Source organism: Bufo bufo, chromosome 2 (genome assembly GCF_905171765.1).
Source record: "Bufo bufo chromosome 2, aBufBuf1.1, whole genome shotgun sequence".
Classification (NCBI taxonomy): Eukaryota; Metazoa; Chordata; class Amphibia; order Anura; family Bufonidae; genus Bufo; species Bufo bufo.
Genome location: NC_053390.1, coordinates 394,701,486 through 394,724,265, shown reverse-complemented (window position 1 = coordinate 394,724,265; position 22,780 = coordinate 394,701,486). Strand labels below are relative to the sequence as shown.

The following is a 22,780-nucleotide window of genomic DNA, read 5'->3' as shown; positions in this document are numbered from 1 at the left end:
TCCTAATTGTGCGTTGCGTGCCATATAGTGAAGCACATGAAAAGCATGCTTCTTCACTGTCACTTAACGTGTTTGTTTTGCGGTTACGTGAGGAACTGCATGCATTGGTCTTTATTCTTACAGTAGAGAAGTCATTAATTATAACTTTTTGTGAATTGGGACATTTAAACTTGCTTTTTTTTTTTTATTCCAATCTAAATTTAGTAGGAGTCGGAGTCGGAGTCGGTGCATTGTTTGCCGACTCCGACTCCAGGTACCCAAAATTTCCCCCGACTCCTCGACTCCGACTCCGACTCCACAGCCCTGGCTAAAACAGCCCCTCATTCGGGTGGACCTTAAAGACTATGCATTACATGGACAGCCAGTTGATTTCAGTGAGAACTGTGTCGTGCTTCATATCGCCTGCAATGGTGCAGCATGGAAAATTATACTTGCTGCTGGGTTACCTTGAAGATTATAGCCAATCACTAGGAATCCCAGTAGTGAAAGAAAAACACATTGATGGAGATTTATCAAGACTGGCGTTCCCAGTCTAGATCTCCCTGCAGTGTAGTAAGATGTGCATCTCTGTCTGTCCAGCCTGTGTGCCAGATACTGAAGACTACGCCAGCTAGGGGCTGGCGTAGACTTCAGCTAGAACTTATGGCAGTTTTTGGTGTAATTTACAGTAAATTTGGCGGACCTTGTGAAGCCCAGCCTCTCCCATTAAGCCTCACTTTTCTCACCACTTTAGAAACGTGGTGAGAAGATCAAATTGTGCCGCAAATATGGTGTACGCCATAATTTGCTACTTTTTTATGCCACTATTTTTGTGGCAGTGAGATTTTAATTTCAGCTTTGGCTGGTCTAAAATTTCCCAACCAAAAGTCAGTTGGCCAGCTGAGGACTAATGATATACATTTTGCTCTTACAGGTATATATTTCGGAAATGTCAGTTTTCAAGTTGGCATATTTGTGTATATTTGGAGAAATAGCCATGTATATTCACAGAAGTAGCCAAATTCACATATGTCCATCTGCCATTTCTGAGCATATGACGCATATCTTATTAAATGGTGGTCCGGACATTATCATATAACTAGCCTATCCATTGTCCGGGCCACCAGACAGCTTTTTCCTATAGTGTGCAAGCATGGCCACTGCTGGTGGATTGCAGAGTGGTCAGAACCTCTGGATGTCAGCAGTGTATGGAAAAGTGAACGCAGCCAGTAAAGGAAACAATATGGAAAATCAAAATACATTAGTGTCTTGTATTAACTTTGTCGACATCATAAATACCATTTGCTGAAGTGAGACAATCCCTTTAATTGTAACCTTTTATGAATTTTTACTATGGCCCAATTTACTAATCGTATAGATGACATAAGCTTAGTCAGGCTGTATAGATGTATAGACCTGGAGCAGATTTATCACAGGGGCTCAGGCTGGATGATACATTTGGTGCAGGGATAGGCAATTTTCTCTGACTCTGTAGCAACTATTGATTGGCTTACTTTGAGAAAGATTCCCACGGCAATATTGTGCCGAAGTTTTGGTGCAAAATTGTGCATGTTAGGCCCCACCCCACAAAGCTCCACCCGTTTTCCGTTAAGCTCCACCCCTAGATTTACCATTTTGTGCCACTTTTTTAGACAGCTTTTTGGCTCAGACACTTTAGTAAATCTGGGCCTATGTCTCAAGTACACTCTGTGGAGCATAATACAGAACCAGGGTATGCAGTAAGTAGCGGACCGTCCTGCCATTTTCATTGTTCCATTACCCAGTGTCGCTGCTGTCCTTTTATTTCTATAACATTAAATTGAAAATTGGGCTGCAAATACCTGCAGATCTGTAAGTGACCCCAGCCCCCATGGTTATACATGCTGCATCATTTTAACAGTAGGATTATGTCACAGCAATAGAACTTGGCTTGGTGTTTGCACAGATTTCCAGATACATAGCTTAAGATGAAATGATGAGGGAAGGGAAATGGCCCTAGTACACTGGTATGCATGTGAGATCCTTAAGGCAAGTCTGCAATCAACAGATTGATTGTTTGAAATCCAAACAAGGACCGGTCTTTGTATGCTGCCTGGCATCTGCACTTAAAAAAGAAAAGAAGTTCAAAGAAAGTTATGAGATTTTTTAAATAATTTTGCACATACGTCAGGCAAGTTGAGTTGTGGCTCAAGCCTGGTTTCTTTTATGTCTCAATTCGGCATATAACTAAAACACTGAAGAATATATCACCGTTTTCATACATTGGACAATTTCTGAAAATGATGCAATGTCTTATTTTTTTTTACTGAATTCATGAATAGAGCTTTCATGCACCTAATATCCTTGTTTGTTGTCAGCACACAGCCATGTGTGAAAGGAGATGTGCTGCCAACAATATGCAAAGTGAATAGGGGAAGGACAGTTGTAATACCGATCACATGTGCATCATTCATTTGGCATTGGTCAATGTGAAAGGCCCATTAAACAAGCAACAATTGACTTGAATATTGGTTAGTGGCCTAGCACCAACCCGTATGAGAGGACCTTAAGGGTTGTCACAGACATTTATGTGACGGAAAATCAGTTCCATACATTTAAAATGAGTTGTTTTGTCCACAATCACATGGATTTCTGCAAGGCCCATTCAGGTGAATTGTACAGTCATAGAAATTTTATAAAATATCTGTCCTAACAAAGCTTATATGTTCTGTTGAAACTGGCAGTCCCTCTATTGCACATATTTTTTTAAAGAATTTACAATCAGTGGCGTAACTAGAGTGCTATGGGCCACATGGCAACCTTTGGATCAGGACCCCTCCCCCACGCCGTGCCAAGTCGCACCCTCTGTGTCCGCAGTTGTCACACCCCTGGTCCCTGATCGCCCAGTAATGCCCCCAGTAATGTCTCTCACTGCCCCCCAGCAGTGTCCCCCACTGCCCTCAGTAATGTCCCCAGTAGTGCCCCCACAGCCCCTAGTAGTGTTCACCACTGCCCCCCAATAATGTCCCCAGTAGTGTCCCCTACTGCCCCAGTTGTGTCCCCCACAGCCCCAGAAGTGCCTCCCACAGCCCCTAGTAGTATCCCCCACTGCCCCACTAATGTCCCCAGTAGTGTCCCCCACTGCCCACAGTAATGTACCCAGTAGTGTCCCCCACTGCCCCCAGTAATGTTCCTAGTAGTGTCCCCCAGTAATGTCCCCAGTGGTGCCTCCCACAATCCCTTGTAATGTCCCCGACTGCCCACAGCTCCGGCGCTGCCACAATAAAACTAGTCACACATTAAGCAGCTGGGTGGAGCCTAACCACCTGCTTAATTTGTGACTAGTTTTAGTGTGGCAGTGTCGGGGCCTGATGCTGGAGGCCTAGAGACTGGAGAAGTGCATATCATGCAGGTGAGATGAGCGCTCTGACGGGGCCCGGCATGAAAATGCCGGGCCGCATTACATGTGAGCGCAGCAGGCCCCCTCCACCCTCTGTGACTGCGGTTGTTACGCCCCTGTTTACAATATATATTGTTTGCCTCAACTGTATGTATTTGTTCCACAATTACTTTATAGTGAGAACTTTAGTCTTGCAAAAGAATATTAAGATAATTTTCCAAAGAAACATGTTTGGAATCCATGTGGTTTACACATTTTAAGTATTTCGAAGCCCTCCTTTTTCTTCAAGACATTTGACAAAATAGTTTAGGGTAAGTGACACCAGATACTTCAAATAAAGGTAATGGCAAAAGGCACAGTTGTGTATATGTCATACGAGGTCAGGACATTGCCTTAAATAGCAGCCTGTGGCCTATGAGGGTGAATAGTGGGGCAGGGATCTATGGGCTCCCACGCCCTGCTGCAGTATTCAATTGTATCCTCATTCTGAGGACAGTGATAAATTTAAAGGGGTTACTGTTGACTAATGCGTTCGTAAGATGACTATATGGCACTCTAATATAGACATTGTTGAAACGCACCATTTTCTATATTTCATAAGTTATGCCCTCTTGTTGGATAAGCCATTTGTGCGGTCCACACAAAGGTCTTGTCCATAAAATGGCTGCTAATGGAGGGTGATGTAACCAGGCAAATCCCCTCCATGTGAGACTGTAAGTGGCCCGTGGCCAGCACCACAGACAGCTGCTTGGAACAAGACTCCGTTTTTTTGTTTTCTTTCCTTGTCCACCTCGCAAGCATGCGACTTGGGGACTATACTGGTCATTGCTATGGGCAGTCAAGCCAGAATTTTGAAGGTAGGGATGGCTTGTTGCTGTGGTCTGCATCTCACCTCCTAAGCCCCCCTGCTAATTTAGAGACAGCTGGGGGAGACGGATAAACATAGCAACTGGTCCTGACCGCCACAGAAGGGCAGCTTGGTTCTGCTAAAGCAGTTTTTTATGCTGCTCTGACCCTGCCTACATTCGTTGATCCCATCTTATTGTGTTGCACTGCCTTCCATGAATTTAGACCTGCCTACAACATGGGGATCACTTTGAGTTTTTTCCTGGGCCACTTTAAGTTCCCAGTTCACCCCTGGATACTTTGCCCTCTTAGACAGAACACACCAGTCAACACACCAGTACAAAGTAGCCAGTTTGAATAACTGATTAGCAAGCTTTAACGGGGCAGAGCAACAGGGAGCGGCAACACATGGTCAGCAGACTGGACATAATTCTGCATCAGTGAACGCTGAAATCTTGTGGCAATGTGAGGGCAGGGCAAAATGGGGATCGCAACTCAAATAGAGTGGTCTGTATTTTGTAAGTTCATTGTATTATGAGGATACTTTCAATACTATATCTTATTAACTCACTGCACAGCCCCTCTGAATCTGCACACTAGAGGTCTTTACTATCCACGTGAACAATCTGTCCTGCCACCTGACTAAATAACCAACCATTCCAGCTTTATGAGCTCTGTAATAGAGTTAATGAGATACTTATGGCATTTAGTCGGAGGTTTCTGTGTGGCATTAATCATTATTTAATTATGTAAATCTCTTATACTATTAATTCTTTATTTAAGGCTATACACTAGTGCATGGTCACAAATCAGCCCCAAGCTGAGCGTGACAACATTAATAAGTCACTGTGCACGGTCCAAATTTTTCAGACAGCTCCTTCTCTTTAATTGTTTTTCCACTTGCCTAAAGAATTTTGTCTTATTATACTTTGGCAATTGGTTTCCATACACAATGTCCTTACTGTTGGTTAAAAGTCACATTTTGACAGTAGATCAGCCTCTGGCTCCATGTTCAGCCTCAAATTTAACCAGCTTAACCGCAACACTGTTACTGCAGGATAGTGCTTGTTATAAAAAAAAAATCAGAATCTTTGCCCACTACAATTTAACAGCTTCATGTCTTCTGTAGTCCTTAACCAAGTAGATTTTCACATTTTTACATTCTTTTTTTCTTTTTGGGACAATTGAGAGGAAAAAAAATACAAATTCCTTAAAAATAGAAATATTTAACATCTCAAATCAGATAAAATTGACCATATCAATGCTGAGGGTCAACGTTTGGAATTCCTTTGACAAACCACATTTTAGAGTTACTACAGGTTTCTACCAGTAGTAGCCAATGGTATCTTTATTTTTACATCACTGCAAAAAATAGTACAACTATTCAACTTCAGCAGCTTGTGCCGGAATAATGACATTGTTCTTTTTTTTTTTTTTTTGTGCAATGAAACTTGGAAGATTTTCAAAGCACAAGCTAAATAAAATCCACTACTTACTATTTCCTGCAGATTTTGCCAAGAAGTAGAAAACAGGGAGCTCAATGACTAGAACTAGAATAAAGGAGATTGCTGTGAGCTTTACAAAACCAGTCATCCAGTAAATTTGGTTGTATGAAGGATTGGCAGGGAAGAGTTTTTATTCCTTTGGTTCGTTTCCAATATATTCGCAAATAACCTGGAATTATGATTGTTTTTTTGTTTGTTTGTTTTTTAAATTATGATAAAAATAATATAAGCCCCTGCACTTTGTTACACTGGTAAATTATGCTTATCAGTAGACTTGAACGAATCGACCTTCGGATCATAGATCCAAAATCGATCCATTCAAATACGTCAATTTTAATGCTGTTATGCAGTAAAATGTATTGGCTCTATGGAGCCAAAGTTCATTTTTGCCCGAAGTCGCACAAGACTTCGGTGATTCCTATTGTATTCATATCTGCATTTTGCAAAACAATATAAAATAGCAATCTGAACTGGGCTTTGGTACTGGCTGGTACCGAGGTACCAAAGCCCAGTTCGGATTGCTATTTTAAATTGTTTTACGATACGCAGATATGGTAGGAATTAGCTGACGTGTGGCGCGACTTCGAGTGAAAAGAACATTGGGTTCACGGAGCCAATACATTTTAATGCTGTACGGCAACAGCATTAAAATCAAAGTATTTGAATGATTCAACTTCGAATCTTTGATACGAAGGTGGATTCTCTCAAGCGTACTTATCAGCTTTGTACACTGTACAATCAAGGCTGCGTTTATAGCCCTATGGAAGCACACATTCATGAAACTGCAAAATACTGTATTTTACTGGGTAAATGGTTGATTAGATAAGAGATCAAAAAAAAAATCGATATAAATTATAATCAACAAATGGAAATGTCTGTAGTGCCCAAAATTAAGATTAAGGAAGAATAAGCTGCTAAATAATACAGATACATATTGTCCTTTCATATAACAATCAGAAACAGTTGCTGGAAGATGTAATTGCTTTCTATGGTGAGAACAGGAGCTTCTTCAGGTTCCTGTACAGTACACACATTATATCAGAATACTAATATGAAGCTGCCCTCATCTGGGGTCTAAAAGATCAGCTCACCCTGGCACAGGTAAAGGGTAGTACATAAAAAGTGGTGCTTGAAAGTTTGTGAACCCTTCAGAATTTTCTATATTTCTGCATAAATTTAACCTAAACCTACATCAGATTTTCACACAAGGCCCAAAATTAGAGAAAGACAGTCAAATGAGTCAAAAAATTAGGCTTGGTCTTTTATTTATTGAGAAAAATTATCCAATATCTCATTTTTGTGAGTGACTTCCTTGTGCCGCAAAGAACTGCAACTAAACATCTCCAGTAATTGTTGATTAGTCCTGCACATTAGCTTGGAGGGATTTTAACCCATTCCTTCGTACAAAACAGCCTCAATTCTGTTATGTTGGTGAGTTTCCTCCCATAAACCAAATGATTCAGGTCCTTCCACAACATTTCTATTGGATTAAGGTCAGGACTTTGACTTAGCCATTCTAAAACGTATAATGTATTTCTGGCGCAGATTACTGCACACAGGTTAGTTGTGCCGCAATATACAACTTTTCCCCGCTCACGCCAGGTCTAAAAATAGTGGGCGTGGCATGGGCGGGGAAGGGGACGGGCTGGCAGGCCCATCTCATTCATCATTTTCTATGCCTATTTTAGGCGTAGAAAATGGCCTAAATGTAAGACAGCTAAGAAGCTGAAAATATGGCTTCTCATTTAAGCCAAAAAGTTCTATTTTGGTCTCATCCATCCACAAAACATTGTTGCAGTATTCCTCTGGCTTGTCTAGGTAATCTTTAGCAAACTACAGACAGGCAGCAATGTTCTTTTTAAAGAGCAGTGGCTTTCTCCTTGCAGTCCTGCAATGCACACCATTGTTGTTCAGTGTCCTCCTGATGGTGGACTCATAAACATTTGCTAATGTGAGAAAGTCCTTTCTTTTCTTAGAGGTTACCTTGCATCCCTTTGTGACCTCATGCTTGTGACGATTGCATGCTTGCTTTGCTCTTGTTGGTTGACCACTCCTGGGGGGCGCAATAATGGTCTTGAGTATCATTCATTTGTACACAATCTGTCTGACTTTGGGTTGGTAGAGTCCAAACTCTTTAGAGATGTAACCTTTTCCAGTCTGATGAGCATCAAGGACTCTTCTGTTGAGTTCCTCATAAATCTCCTTGTGTGTGCCATTATACATTTCCACAAACATGTTTTGCTAAGATCAAACTTTGATTAATCCATGTTCTTTAAATAAAATAGGTCAACCTCTCACTCCTGAATCTAATTTCACCTTCACATCATCTGAAAATAATAGAGGAAATTTATCAATACTGGCATTTGTAATGCCCGTTTTGATGTAGTTTGCGATGATGTCAGATGCAATAAAGTTATTAAGAGGCACAACCTAGGAGCTGGAGTAGGTTTCAGGGATTACTTGCACCTGAAAATTGATCTAAGTTATGGTAAATGTGTTGGGATTGTTAGCCCACACCTTCCTGATCAGGCCCTGTCCACTTTTAACAAAATTGTCGAGCGTGACTGAGAATGGCAATGGCACAAATCTTTCCACAAAATGAGGCAATGCCGTTTTGCCACCATAATTTAATTGTAGGGGGCTTGATCATTTCTCCAATTGTATCCTAAAGCCATTGTAACTTGAAGGACCACTGTATTATGCCTGTAGTAAAATACACAAACTGTCCCTTATTCATAAAATCATTAGGAGCTTAAAGATTAATATATTTGAAACCATTACAATTATGTTATATAAATTGTGACTTTATCAAGCAAATTTGATTCTCCCCACAGTGACCTACTGTAATAAGTAATGCTGTATGGATGAAAAGATAGTGTACGTCATCCATGCAGATTTCTGTACTACAAAAAGAAGGAAGATGAAAAGACAAATCATTGTATGGATTTATAGTATTCCAAAGGAATTGTTCTAAACTCTTGTATTATATTTACATGTAGTTCTTGCCCAAGCATCCAAATTCCCTTTTGAGAACAGGTTATGATCAATATAATTTGTATTTTCAATGATGTGATACCATTGCTTGGTTTTACAGGAGAACTGGAGTTTTGCTTCTCTTTTGTTAAACCATCATGCAGCATGTTACAGATTAGTTTGTAAAATGGGAAGGTCAGTTCATAATAAGCTGGAACATTGTGCAGAACACACAGCTGCAGCACAGACCTAGAACCTAAAACACTCATGTACAGTATGTCTTCTTGTTTCAACTGCCTGGAACAGTATCCATGCAATGTGTGATCCAGATAAAAACAAAGAAAAGGATGTGCTCCCATATTTTATTACATGTGGTTAACTATATCCACATTTCTTTGCTTATTAATGACGTCTGTTTTTATCATTAGAAGAAAAAATAGAAAAGGGAGTTGACTGAAAGGATATTAGGGATAGGGGGAATTTGGGAAGGAGAGGGGCAAAGGGGAATATGAGGCGCCAAGGGATAACACCGGAAGGTGGTAATCAAAGATGGAAGTGGTGGATATAATAGGAACGTAGACAGCTCCCCAAACCTAAAAAGGAATCAGTACACACCAGTGAACTGTTAAATAGATTAGGGTAAAAAGACGGTCAACTGTGCTTTTCAGGAGTGTCCTGAGAGCACCGAGGGGGCGCCACAGAGCCAATGAAGATGAAAGGTACTGAGGAATGTAGCTATTGGTGAACAAAAGTAATAGACATTGAAGGGTATAAAAATGATGCATATACAAACACACACATGTACATGTATCTGTGTCTCCTGCTCATTCACAATTTGTGCTCGCTAATGGACATAATGCAATGATAATGGACTTACTTTACCAGGGAGGTGGATATAGGATAAAATCAAGACACCTATACCACAGCCTCACCCACCAAGGTCGCTTTAAGATTGTAGATAAGGCTTCTTTGTCCCCAAAATGATGGCATCGGGGCTCCGGGATGAAGTAGAAGTCTTTAATAGCTAAAATAAAATTTAAAAAAATGTGGCGTCCCCTCGGTGCTCTCAGGACACTCCTGAAAAGCACAGTTGACCGTCTTTTTACCTTTATCATTAGAAAGCAGCATTGGTAAACTACAATCAGCATAGGCACGCAGGCAGGTTAGTAGTTATACATGTGTCAGAGAATGTCTGACCCACTAGTAGTACGTATTCCAACATTATGATACACTGCTAAAAAAAAAATTGTGCTTTATTCCACTGGTTTAGTATTATACACTATAGCTGATGGCTCTTCATTCGTACTTCTTTTAGATCACATTGTTCCTACTGGTATCTTGGTTTCTTGAGGAGAGCAGAGTAAATGATGTTGAAGGGCCACCTTCAACTAGACAGGACATATCTGTATGGGAAATCTTAACCGGTATTCAAGAAGGATATATTATCAGTACCGTCTGTTGGGTTATCTGTGAATCATCCCATAAGAAAGTGACCTTTTGGGACCCATTACTGTACCAAAGTCTAGGCCCGCCATTGTTTATTGAGTGCTATAACCAGTCCTAATTAACAAATATTCCTTTCCTTCACTACTCTCATATTTTGCCTTCATCCTGGCACCACAGTGGGTCCAAGTTTTAGGTTCCAGATTTTGGACCCCAACAGTAACCCACATAAATGTGCTGCTGCATAAACTGCATACAATTGCAATACAAGAATTGCCCCATTGCATGATTTTAATGGCATAGGGTATGTGACTGCTATAGTACATGATTTTTTTTCTTACATTTACTGAAAGTATGTTCTGTTTCCGCAATAGCATAGGTCATTCATTAAATTTCACCATTTGTGGATCATCTTGCCCACCCCCACAACCTTTGTATAGGTGCATTCAGTGAAGTTTCCCAACAAGACATGGATCTCCTTTTAGTGCGATTCTATGACAGAATAAATTTCTGCACAATGAATTGTAACTAGCCTCTGGGGATGGGAACTGGAGATATAAATGGTACTCTTTATCTTAAAAATCTCCATTTACAATGCACTAACCCATCACTGCTCCATTACCTAATAATCTACATTGAACCATGAGATCACAGCTTTGCTTTTTTTACTGCCGTTATCTTTATTTCATTATACATTTCAGGACACACTGTCAACTCTTCACAATTATATTGTGAATTACTCTAATCCATTTGTACAATTGGTTGCAATTTCCTCCACTTTAGTCCTGATGTTTACTTATTCTCTACACATGTTCCTAGTCATCCAAATGAATAGTGTCAAGAAAGTAGTGCTAAATTCACCAGTACGCACATATGTGAGAGATTAATAGGCATAAATGCAGTTAATTTTTAGCATATCCTCCCCATCATGGAACCCCCCCCCCCCCCCCCCCAAATATGACACTTAGGCAAACTATGGGTTATAAGGCAGGATATGATTATTCTATAAAGCATTTTTCATTGATGTGGAATGTCTAAGTTGCAGTGATAAAAATTAGACATGAAAATCATGACTACTGGGTTGTATTATAAATCTGTTTCCTTGCCCAATTTTTTTGTTATTTCATGGGAGTCAATCAACAAATTGTCTTCTAATTGGGTGTAGTTTAAAAGGACGCTGATATATAGTGTAACATTTAGATTAGTGTGGAGCAGCATTAAACTCATTAGTTTCATTATTTCAAATCAGAGTCTTTCTTTAAAGCTGACCATTTCTATTATCATTGCGGCTCTCTGTTTTTGAAAAATCTATTATTACATATTATGTTGCTTGTAAGCGATGTCATTGATTTAAAGGGATTTTACAGAAGTTTTATATTGATGTCTAAACCTCAGGATAGGCCATTAATATCTGATGGGTGGGGGTCGGACACCCAGCACCCCCACCGTTCATCTGTGCAGTAGCTCCAATGTGGAACTCCTCTGCTCTCTCTACTGTATAGTGGGCAGAGCTGGTTACTGCAGCCATGCTCCTATTGAAGTGAATAGCATTTTGAGATAGGAAGAAGAAAGATATGTTGGGAAATATGATTGTTTGATCACAGATGTTTTCTTTTGACCAAGTTGTAAAAAGTCTGAGTTATAGTTAATAAAGTTTGAAAAGACATATGTTCATCAGACTCAATTTGTTATACTTCAGTGTAGAACCAGAGGAAGTCAAAACAACTCCCACATGACAACTATCTCAATTTTTGACTTGTAATATAATATTTTTCTTGAAAGGCATGCAGGCCCATTTAAAATAAATTTCATGAATAAACCATGACAGCTTCCTCACGCAGATACAGTAGTCTTTCATCTTTTACAGAAATGAAGTCCCTTCTGTATTGATAGGGAAACTGTCCCCTCTGTAACCTCTAAATTGCATCATTCAATAAAAAAAAATAGATAAGCATGCTATAGTATACAAAAGGATATAATAAGATTTACTCTATTAAGCATCAAGATATCCTAAATTATCATTAGGGAAAACATTCAATTAGCAACATTTGATTGTGATGATTTCTTTCTCTTTTCTTCCAGATGGGAAATTGGAAACTGGAGCTCATGCAGCTTGACTTGCGGAGTGGGATTACAAACGAGAGATGTATTTTGCTCTCATCTCCTGTCACGAGAGACAAATGAAACGGTGGTCTTAGGAGATGACTTCTGCAAACAACCTAAACCAACCTTGGTGCAGGCCTGTAATCGCTTTGACTGCCCGCCAGCATGGTATCCTGCAGAATGGAAGCCGGTAAGGCTAAAGAGCTTATTAGTAACATTTATTATCATGATGAAAGTCTGCGATAAACCTGATTTCCAAAATGCCTACTCAGTTGCATTGATTTTCATTTTAAGGCTATGTGTAGGGGAAAAATTTTTTGAATTTTAGAAGAATCAATTTTAGTGAGGTGAAGATATTGCTTGATGATGGTTAGAAATATTTTTCTTCATTTCCTCAGCCAGAATTGACATTGTAGGTATGAATACTTATTAGCATAGCCTTACTAGCATTAGCCTATTTGATGTAAATACAAGTATAGTATGCATTTCTTTAGACTCTTTGATATCTTATAATGCTTTTTTATGTTGGCACAGCAAGGTAACAGATTTAGGCCTCCTGCACACTTTCGTTTACGTTCCGTTTTTTGCGTTCCGTATACGGACCTTATACGGAACCATTTATTTCAATGGATCCGCAAAAAAAAAAACGGAAAGACGTATGTCTTCCGTTTCCGTATTTCTGTTCCGTTAAAACATAGAACATGTCCTATTATTGCCCGCAAATACCGATCCGTGGCTCTATTTAAGTCAATGGATCTGCAAAAAAAACGGAATGCATCCGTATGTCTTACGTATCCGTTCCGTTTTTGCGGAACCATCTATTGAAAATTTCATGCCCAGTCCAATTTTTTTATGTACTTACTGTTTAAACATTATTGTATGCTTCTGTTTCCATTTGCGATCCGCCAAAAAACGGATCAAAAAAGGAAACCAAACAGAAAAATGGAACTGAAGCAGAAACACTACTGAAACAAAAACGGAACGACGGATCCATTCAAAAACAGACCGCAAAATACTGAAAAAGCCATATGGTCGTGTGCAGGAGGCCTTTTTTGGAGTCATATCTAAAGTCGCACATCATGTTGTCCAGATGTGATGAGATGGATATAGAAAACTCATGATATCAAAAAGTGCTAAAAAGCAAAGTTATTCTAACTGCAACTGTAGGCAGCCCGAACCACCAGAAAAACTATATCTAGTGTCGGTTTTTTAGTGAAACGTTGGGTTTGATAGTTTTTTTCTTGTTAAAATGTACAGTCGTGGCCAAAAGTTTTGAGAATGACACAAATCTTAGTTTTCACAAAGTTTGCTGCTAAACTGCTTTTAGATCTTTGTTTCAGTTGTTTCTGTGATGTAGTGAAATATAATTACACGCACTTCATACGTTTCAAAGGCTTTTATTGACAATTACATGACAATTATGCAAAGAGTCAGTATTTGCAGTGTTGGCCCTTCTTTTTCAGGACCTCTGCAATCCGACTGGGCATGCTCTCAATCAACTTCTGGGCCAATTCCTGACTGATAGCAACCCATTCTTTCATAATCACTTCTTGGAGTTTGTCAGAATTAGTGGGTTTTTGTTTGTCCACCCGCCTCTTGAGGATTGACCACAAGTTCTCAATGGGATTAAGATCTGGGGAGTTTCCAGGCTATGGACCCAAAATGTCAACGTTTTGGTCCCCGAGCCACTTAGTTATCACTTTTGCCTTATGGCACGGTGCTCCATCGTGCTGGAAAATGCATTTTTCTTCACCAAACTGTTGTTGGATTGTTGGAAGAAGTTGCTGTTGGAGGGTGTTTTGGTACCATTCTTTATTCATGGCTGTGTTTTGAGGCAAAATTGTGAGTGAGCCCACTCCCTTGGATGAGAAGCAACCCCACACATGAATGGTCTCAGGATGCTTTACTGTTGGCATGACACAGGACTGATGGTAGCACTCACCTTTTCTTCTCCGGACAAGCCTTTTTCCAGATGCCCCAAACTATCGAAAAGAGGCTTCATCGGAGAATATGACTTTGCCCCAGTCCTCAGCAGTCCATTCACCAAACTTTCTGCAGAAGATTAATCTGTCCCTGATGTTTTTTTTGGAGAGAAGTGGCTTCTTTGCTGCCCTTCTTGACACCAGGCCATCTTCCAAAAGTCTTCGCCTCACTGTGTGTGCAGATGCGCTCACACCTGCCTGCTGCCATTCCTGAGCAAGCTCTGCACTGGTGGCACTCCGATCCCGCAACTGAATCCTCTTTAGGAGACGATCCTGGCGCTTGCTGGACTTTCTTGGCCGCCCTGAAGCCTTCTTAACAAGAATTGAACCTCTTTCCTTGAAGTTCTTGATGATCCTATAAATTGAGGTGCAATATTAGTAGCCACAATATCCTTGCCTGTGAAGCCATTTTTATGCAACGCAATGATGGTTGCACGCGTTTCTTTGCAGGTCACCATGGTTAACAATGGAAGAACAATGATTTCAAGCATCACCCTCCTTTTAACATGTCAAGTCTGCCATTTTAACCCAATCAGCCTGACATAATGATCTCCAGCCTTGTGCTCGTCAACATTCTCACCTGAGTTAACAAGACGATTACTGAAATGATCTCAGCAGGTCCTTTAATGACAGCAATGAAATGCAGTGGAAAGTTTTTTTTTGGGATTAAGTTAATTTTAATGGCAAAGAAGGACTATGCAATTCATCTGATCACTCTTCATAACATTCTGGAGTATATGCAAATTGCTATTATAAAAACTTAAGCAGCAACTTCTCCAATTTCCAATATTTATGTAATTCTCAAAACTTTTGGCCACGACTGTACATTATGTCTAAATAATTTCTAAAAAAAATATCAAATTCTCAAACTTCTGTTTCTCAGAATTCTGTTCTAAGATGGAGATACCGTATCATATAATGGCATCCTTTCTCATTATCTATCATTAGATTGCGCTTTCATAACTAACTTTACTATGTATACTCTATTAATCTGTTACTTAAAAAAATGATTTAACATGTGTAACATCCTTCTCCATTTTACCCTAAAATCACAGTTGAAGGATCACATTTTAACAGATTTTACTACAAAGAACTTTAAGTGAAGTTCTAAAATTGTAGTAAAAGTAGTGGATAAATTGGGAAAAGGGGGAGAGAAGAAGCCTGGATGCATTTAAAAGTCTCCAATTTTTTGGCAGATGAGTTTATTATAATCAAGGCTTATATCCTTCAAGATGATAAAGAAGAAGCAGTATAAATTTAAAGCTGTATTTATTTAAAGATGCCTGGTTTTGGGGGCCATGCCAGCAAAAGAGCCTAACTTCTTTTCAGCAGATTTTTATAGGGGGAGCCACTCTGCCAAAAAGGTACACAAAATAGAAAAAAAAGAGTTAACTCTTTCAGCGCAAGCTGCTAACTTATTTCAAGGTTGAGTAGATAGCAAGTTTTTTTAGACAATTACAAATATGAATATGTTGTAACTAACTCATAAATTTGTTTAAACTAGCTTAGGCCCTGAATCATTCAAATACTAATGTTGTGTATCGTTAACCCTAAGGTATGGAAGACAAAGTGAATGATGTATGATTCGATTTTTTACAACTACAGTGTGACCACCCCTTATTTAAAATGTCTAAAGATTCTGAAAAAATGGCCTTCCTGTGCCAAGCACTTATTGTAAAAATCTGATGAATTCCAGTGTTTAGTGCAATATTGCAATTAACCTACTCCTATGTCCCAAGAGCCAACTGTAGTCTTAATGACATTTACCTTTGATTAAAATACTAATTTTGGAATTCAGCATGTGTACTTCAAAGATCTGACTCACTCTTACAGTATGCCTGGTCATATAACTTATCATACCCTTAAATCTTCAGTTTTAGTTAGCCCACCTGTATAGCCTGGAGTTTCCCTGTGGTAGACTGCGGTGTTCATGCTCTCGTCTCATTCAGTGCTCCTGCTTTTTTGTACTTTTGTCTGCTAGTACCATAATGTTACAGCAACGGCCCGTGGTCACCAATGCATCACTCACTGGTCCTGGGTTTCTGTATCTCGGCGCCATAGAACCATCCTCTGCTCTCCCCTTCCCAGTAGACCCGGCTGCCAGGGTTGCACTGTCCCTACACACAAGCTGCGGTTCCTGTGCCCATGAGGCAAACTCACTCTCCCTCTGGCGCTTAAAGGGCCAGCGTGAACCCTAATCTGTTCCAGCCTATAGCTGGCTACTTTGGGGTATTTAAGACACTTTCCCCTGTGGGGGGCTGCCTGAGCAATATATTTTTAGTGTTCCGGTAACCTGGAAAGGTGTATGTTGTGTTGTATGCCTGTGAACTAACTTTCTGCCCTTCTGGATTGTGACCCTCCGCTGCCTGACATGTGCCTGAACTCCATCTCAACTCTTTGCTGCCTGCCCTGAGTTCAGACCATTTACTGTCTGTCACATACTCTGCCTGCCCTGACCTCGGCCTATCCATGACTATGATTTTGCCTGACCCCTCTGAACTGTCATGCGGAGACTACTACAATAGATACCAGCCTGATGGTTCCCCTGCAGTGAAGTCCAGATCCCTGAACAGGGGTTAAAGGGTTAAAACCAGGGGACTGCCAGGACAACGCCCTTAGGCGAAGCCCACAACCAAATCTGTCGATTGATACATTGGTTCCACATAACATGTATGCTGCAGGTTTGCCATTGCAGATTGTGTACGGCAGATCCACAGCATTTTACAGTAATAGCAAAGTAAATGAGGTTTTAAGAAATCTCATCTATATGCTGTAAAAAATCTACACATAAATTGACCTGCAGTGCAGATTTTAAATCCATAGCATGTATAATTATGCTGCTGATATCCACCACGGATTTCACTGTGCTGTGGAAAATCCACCTTGTGTGGCTGTACCCCCTGGTTTTTCCTGTGCTACAGACCACAAATATTGTCACTTTGTCAACTGCCAAAACTAAGCACTCACTTCAAATAAACATCTTGTTAGAGGAATGGAATCATTTATATGTAACTCAATCACATCCTGTGTTGTCTTTCTTATATTTAATATGGCCTTGCTTCACTCCTTGTACTTACATATTGGTTAGGTCTGAACAATAGATCAACCAACTAGTCAATTTTAATGTAAATTAAATGGGTCTTAAGCTTGGATTGTATTAATAATTTGTACCATTCAACATGAAGATACTGTACAGTTGTAAGTTCAAATTTACATAAAGGTGCATAAAAAAGTATTATACTGAGATAATTTTGGGAATGAACTTAGACCATTATGTATAACTAAACCTTCACTTATTCCCAGTGCACACAGTCTTGTGGGGGAGGTGTACATATTCGTGATGTTCTCTGCAAGCAAAGACTTTCAGATGGCAGCGTCCTGGAACTGCCAGAAACATTTTGTTCATCGCCAAAGCCAACATCTCAAGAAATGTGCGAGAATGAAGATTGCCCACCAGAGTGGCATTTGACTAAGTGGTCTCAGGTATATCTCAACTCTTATAATTATTACTATTATTATTGTTGCTCAAAAATGTAAAAAATTTTTACTAAGAGGAAGACATTTTTAATAGAGAAACATAATAAAAAGTCACAGGTGCTTCATAAATATAATGCTTATCCTGAACACCATATTTGTCAATATATTTACACCATCATATAATATATTACTAAACTGGCAGTCTGCCGCCACCACTAGAGGGAGCTCAATGCATAGGAATTAATACAGTTTCTATTAAAATCAATGAGAACTGTAGAATCTCTATGGACTGAGCTCTCCCTAGTGATGGGTGATAGAAAATACAGTGAATTTACAGTATGTGTTATGGGAGAAACACTTCGGTGCTGCCCCCCCCCCCCTCCCCAGGCCCCATTTCAGTCACATGGTCTGCCTCTATGGTAGGTACGCCACTTCATGTGTCTAAAATTGGTTACAACAGTAAAGTATCAAAATTAATGGACTAGTTCTTCAAAATATGGTAGAGATGGCTCAATCTTCTATAGATTATGGCATTATATAGGATTACAGACAACGAGGGATATCTATTAAGACCTGCATTGGGTACACCAATCTTAATTTGTCCTTCACTGGCATGAGATGTGCCACAGTTATTAAGAGGTGCGCACCTTTTAACAATTGTGGCGCAATTGTGACACATGGTCGGGTCTCCCATGCACTAGATCTGCACCAGAGCCAGGCAGTGAAAACGTCAGCACACCTGGCCCTGTCAATCAAAGTGCAGAGGGCCTGGTGTTTGCAGAAAATGTTGAGCCTCTAGGTGGAAAGGCAACACTCCCGTTGCTCCTAGAGGCTCATTTGCATATATTAAAACGTAATTTTTCTCAGTAATGTGGGCACAAATGAAAATGGGACCAACATAGATGTCTTCAGCTGCCAAGTGCACATGTAACAGGTCATAGGTACAAATCTGCTGACAGATGAGCTTTAAGTCTACATAAAGTTGGCTTATATTTTTCCACATTGTATACACAGTATCATATAATTATGATACAAATTGGCAAAATGTAATTATTGCAGTGGAGTATTCTTAAATATAGATGTATTGAAATCAGCTAAAGGTGTTCATTTACTGAATGTCCTGTTTCTTTTAGTGCTCAGTGTCTTGTGGAGAAGGAACACAGATCCAAGACGCAGTTTGTAGGAAGAAAATGAAGACTGGGGAATACGTTGTGATAAATTCATCTATATGCGCTGGTTCAGTCCTTCATCAGATGACCCGCCCTTGCTCACTTGCGCCATGCACTAGTAATTTCTATGGTTTACATTTACATTTTTAATCACGTTATATTTATAACGTTACTTTTTAACATTGTAATAATAGATGTATTCCAGAATTAGCTTTAGGAAAATGCAGCCATTTAAGTTAAAGGGTTATTCCAAGACTCTGTACTATGCTGGCAAACGATTAATGAACTGTGGCATTGATCGCAAGCCATTTCCAAACAGCTTTGTTTCAAATGATTACCCTATTGCCATCACATAGCAGGGGTTTCCAAGATTCACAGTGCTGATTTCCTGTTGCGTCCCCTTTCGGTTTCTCCCTTCACACCGGTGCTCCCAGTCACTCAATGTGCAGGGACCTGCAGCACAGTCCAGTTCAAGTGAATCAGGCCTTGCTGCAGTCCCCTGTGCTGCTGGTGGCTGGTAGTGCCTGTGTACAGGGAAAACTTTGAAGTGGATGTACTTTCATTATCAGAACCGGTAGAAGTCCCAGAGGTCCAGCTAATCATAAAGTGATGTCATTTCCTAGCAATATCAAAATTCACTTAAAGTGGTTGTGTCACTTCAACAAATAGCATTTATTATGTAGAGAAAGTTATTACAAGCCAATTACTAATGTATTGTGATGGTCCATATTGCTTCCTTTTTCCATCACGTTATATACTGCTTGTTTCCATGGTTACGACCATCCTGCAATGCATCAGTGGTGGTCGTGCTTGCACACTACAGGAAAAAGCGCCAGCCTCTGATGGATTGCAGGGTAGTCTGTAACCATTTAAATGAGTGTATAATGTGATGGAAAAATCAATCTAGCCAACAAAGGGGGCACTATGGACAATTACAATACATTAGTAAGTGACTTGTATGAACTTTCTCTACATAATAAATGCTATGCTGAAGTGAGACAACCCCTTTAAGCATTTAAACAGGACCCGTTACCAAAAAAATGCAATGCAATCTGACAACACCATGTTATAGAGCAGGAAGAGCTGAGCAGATTGATATGTAGTTTTGTAGGAAAAGATAGGGTAAAACCTGCAACTTTATACATTTATCAATCAACTGGATCAACACCACCAGTGCATACACAGGTGTACCTCCTAAATATAAATCAACAAAGAGATCTGGTACCATGAAATACCCAAATATCAAAATTTATTAATTGGACATAAAAAACATACATACACATGTACAAACACGTGGAAACAGTATAAAGTGCCTGCATCGGTAGCTCATGAGCAATCCCATGATCTCATATATAACATGAGGTATTGACTTCCTAAGACTCAACAACCTATACATAAGGGATATAAATATCTAACATGCAGTCCCAGATGTATGATGCGAGTCTAGCGGGTATAAGTGACTTCCTTTCTATCATGTGGGCATGTTCTATCAGCCAGATGTGCGCAACCATTCGCAATCAAAATACAATGCCAAAGAACATGCTAAGCAGGTCTGAATCTCTCTTACCCGATGCCCCAGAATGTGAGGATAGGATGAGCTGTCGGTGCCTGGCGTGCCCCTCTACGCGCGTTTCGCGTTTGCTTCTTCAGGAGGAGTGGCTACCTTCTTAGACTGGAGGTCTTTTAACTGTCTTTTAGCCAATCGTTTGTTTCCTTCTAGTCACATGGTCTATCTGGTGTTTACTCCATTCGCGGCGCATCGCGATAGTTAGCAGGCCGGGCTGTAGTGGGACTTCCGCCCTTCCGCTCGCGCGATCCCAGCAAGGGCAGCACGCATCTGACGTCACTGGGAACACGCATGACGGGACGGCGCAAGTCCACCCACCTCTGACCCGCGATGCGCATTGTAGTCAAGCTGTGGAACTTCTAAGTCCATGGCTATGTCCCGATGAGTTAATGGAATTTATGGATATATTTCTTTATACCTATTGGCATACAGAAGGAGATGTTATCAGTGACTGATAGCATTGTGTGTATAAGTGTGCATACAGAGATAGCTGTCAGTCACTGATAACACCTCCCTCCTGTAACAATAGTTCTTCACAGGGCTGCAGATATAAATGTAAAAATTACAAGTTATACAGTATCTTTTTCCACAAAACTGTATATCAGTCTGCTCAGCTCCTCCTGCTCTATAACATGGTGTTGTCAGATTGCACTGCATTTCCTGGTGACAGGAAGTTCATATTCACGTCTCTATTCCACTAGCTGATTCAGAGCAGTACAAGGCTGAAACCCAATCTCCCTCTTCTTTATTATTCCATATTAAAAAAACATCATCATGGTGCAAAAAAATTTTTTGAAAAAAAAGCCCTACTTTTGTCGGACATGTCTCATGTGTCCTTTCTCATGACCATGAGGAAAGACACATAGAAACACATAGCCCATTTTTTTACTTTTTTGCACCATGATGGTGTTTTTAAATATGGAACAATAAAGAAAGAGTTTTATAGCGAGTTGTGCTGGTTTCATCTTTTTATTAGATTTACTTTATTGCGCTCCTTTTTACAGTGTAATTGTTATTCATTTTTATTGTTTATATACTGTATCTTCCTATTCGATTTTCATGCCATAACTATTATTGTTTTTTCTCTTTTAAGGACCAAAGTTTGGTCAGAAAACAAATCCTCAAATTGCCAGTCTGAGAAAAATATATATCCAAACAAGAAAACATAAGAAGTTGCAATTTGTTGTTGGCGGATATGCTTACCTCCTTCCAAAGACCTCCTTTGTGCTTAAGTGCCCTGTAAGGCGATACCGTAAACCCCAGATTATATGGGAGAAGGATGGCAAACACTTGATAAGCTCAGAGCACATTACTGTTGCACCACATGGATACATCAAGATTCATCACCTTAGATCTTCAGACACTGGAGTGTACACATGCCTGGCAGGATCTAGCCAAGAACATTTTGTTATCAAGCTCATTAATGAAAACAATAAAATTGTTTCTCATGCTTTTAGAATAAGAGATGATGAAACTGTTAAAAAAAAAAAAAAAAATGAGGCTTATAATCGTCCAGAAAAACATCAAACTGCAAATCTGTTTAACAGAAGCAAGACAGAAAAACAAATTCAAGGCTCAGATGCAAGTAGTCGCTATGATGATATAATCTCAAGGCTAATGGCTTTAAAACCTTGGTCAGAATATTATGTGGATCCAGCTGACCCTCAGGAGTCTTTTGAAAGGAACATCTCCTCAGAGGAAGATCATGTTGTGGAGCACTCTTTAGCAAACACTGTTGTCATCGATATTAAACGCATAGATGATATAATTCAATCTTTGTCTCAACAACCTGTTGAACTCCATGACAACAACAGCAGACACCTGTTATCCCAGTTGGCCCATGAGTTAGCACGGAGCTACCTAGAGAACCATAAAGCACCTGTTTTCAAGGCAGAGCATAAACAGGTTAGTGCTGGAAGATCAGAATATTCATTTTCCAAACCTGTTTCTGGCTTCTCCAGCTCCTGGAGATCATCATCAATGGAGTCGGAAGTATTTGAACCTCATGAAATTCTTCCAGAACATTATTTTAGGAAACCAGTAATTCTTAGAAAAATATCTGCAGCTCAACATTTTTCTGCTTCTGAAGTTGTAACTCATATCGGACAGACAGTGGCACTGGCTAGTGGAACTCTCAGTGTGCTTCTGCATTGTGAAGCCGGTGGAAACCCTAAACCAGTTATTAGCTGGGCCAAAAATGGAGAAGAAGTAAAATATAGTAACAGGTAAGAAAAGTGACAACACATTGCTAAGTGATCTTCATACACCATGAATTCAATTTGCTTTCTTCACTAGTAATGCATACAGTTTTACGGTTTGCAGCACATCCTTTAACCCTTTCAGGACCGGAGGGTTTT

The 22,780-nt window shown here is 39.9% G+C and overlaps 1 protein-coding gene across 3 annotated transcripts in view; it reads left to right on the top strand.

The window, feature by feature from the left end:
* The window catches only part of ADAMTSL1 (ADAMTS like 1), a 1,022,249-nt gene that overhangs the window by 928,940 nt on the left and 70,529 nt on the right, over window positions 1-22,780 (top strand). For all 3 annotated transcript variants that reach the window (XM_040417238.1, XM_040417239.1, XM_040417240.1), the window contains 4 exons: window positions 12,208-12,418; window positions 17,514-17,693; window positions 18,821-18,974; window positions 21,517-22,648. In XM_040417238.1, the coding sequence (XP_040273172.1) occupies window positions 12,208-12,418; window positions 17,514-17,693; window positions 18,821-18,974; window positions 21,517-22,648 (1,677 nt within the window). The remainder of the gene's footprint in view (window positions 1-12,207; window positions 12,419-17,513; window positions 17,694-18,820; window positions 18,975-21,516; window positions 22,649-22,780) is intronic.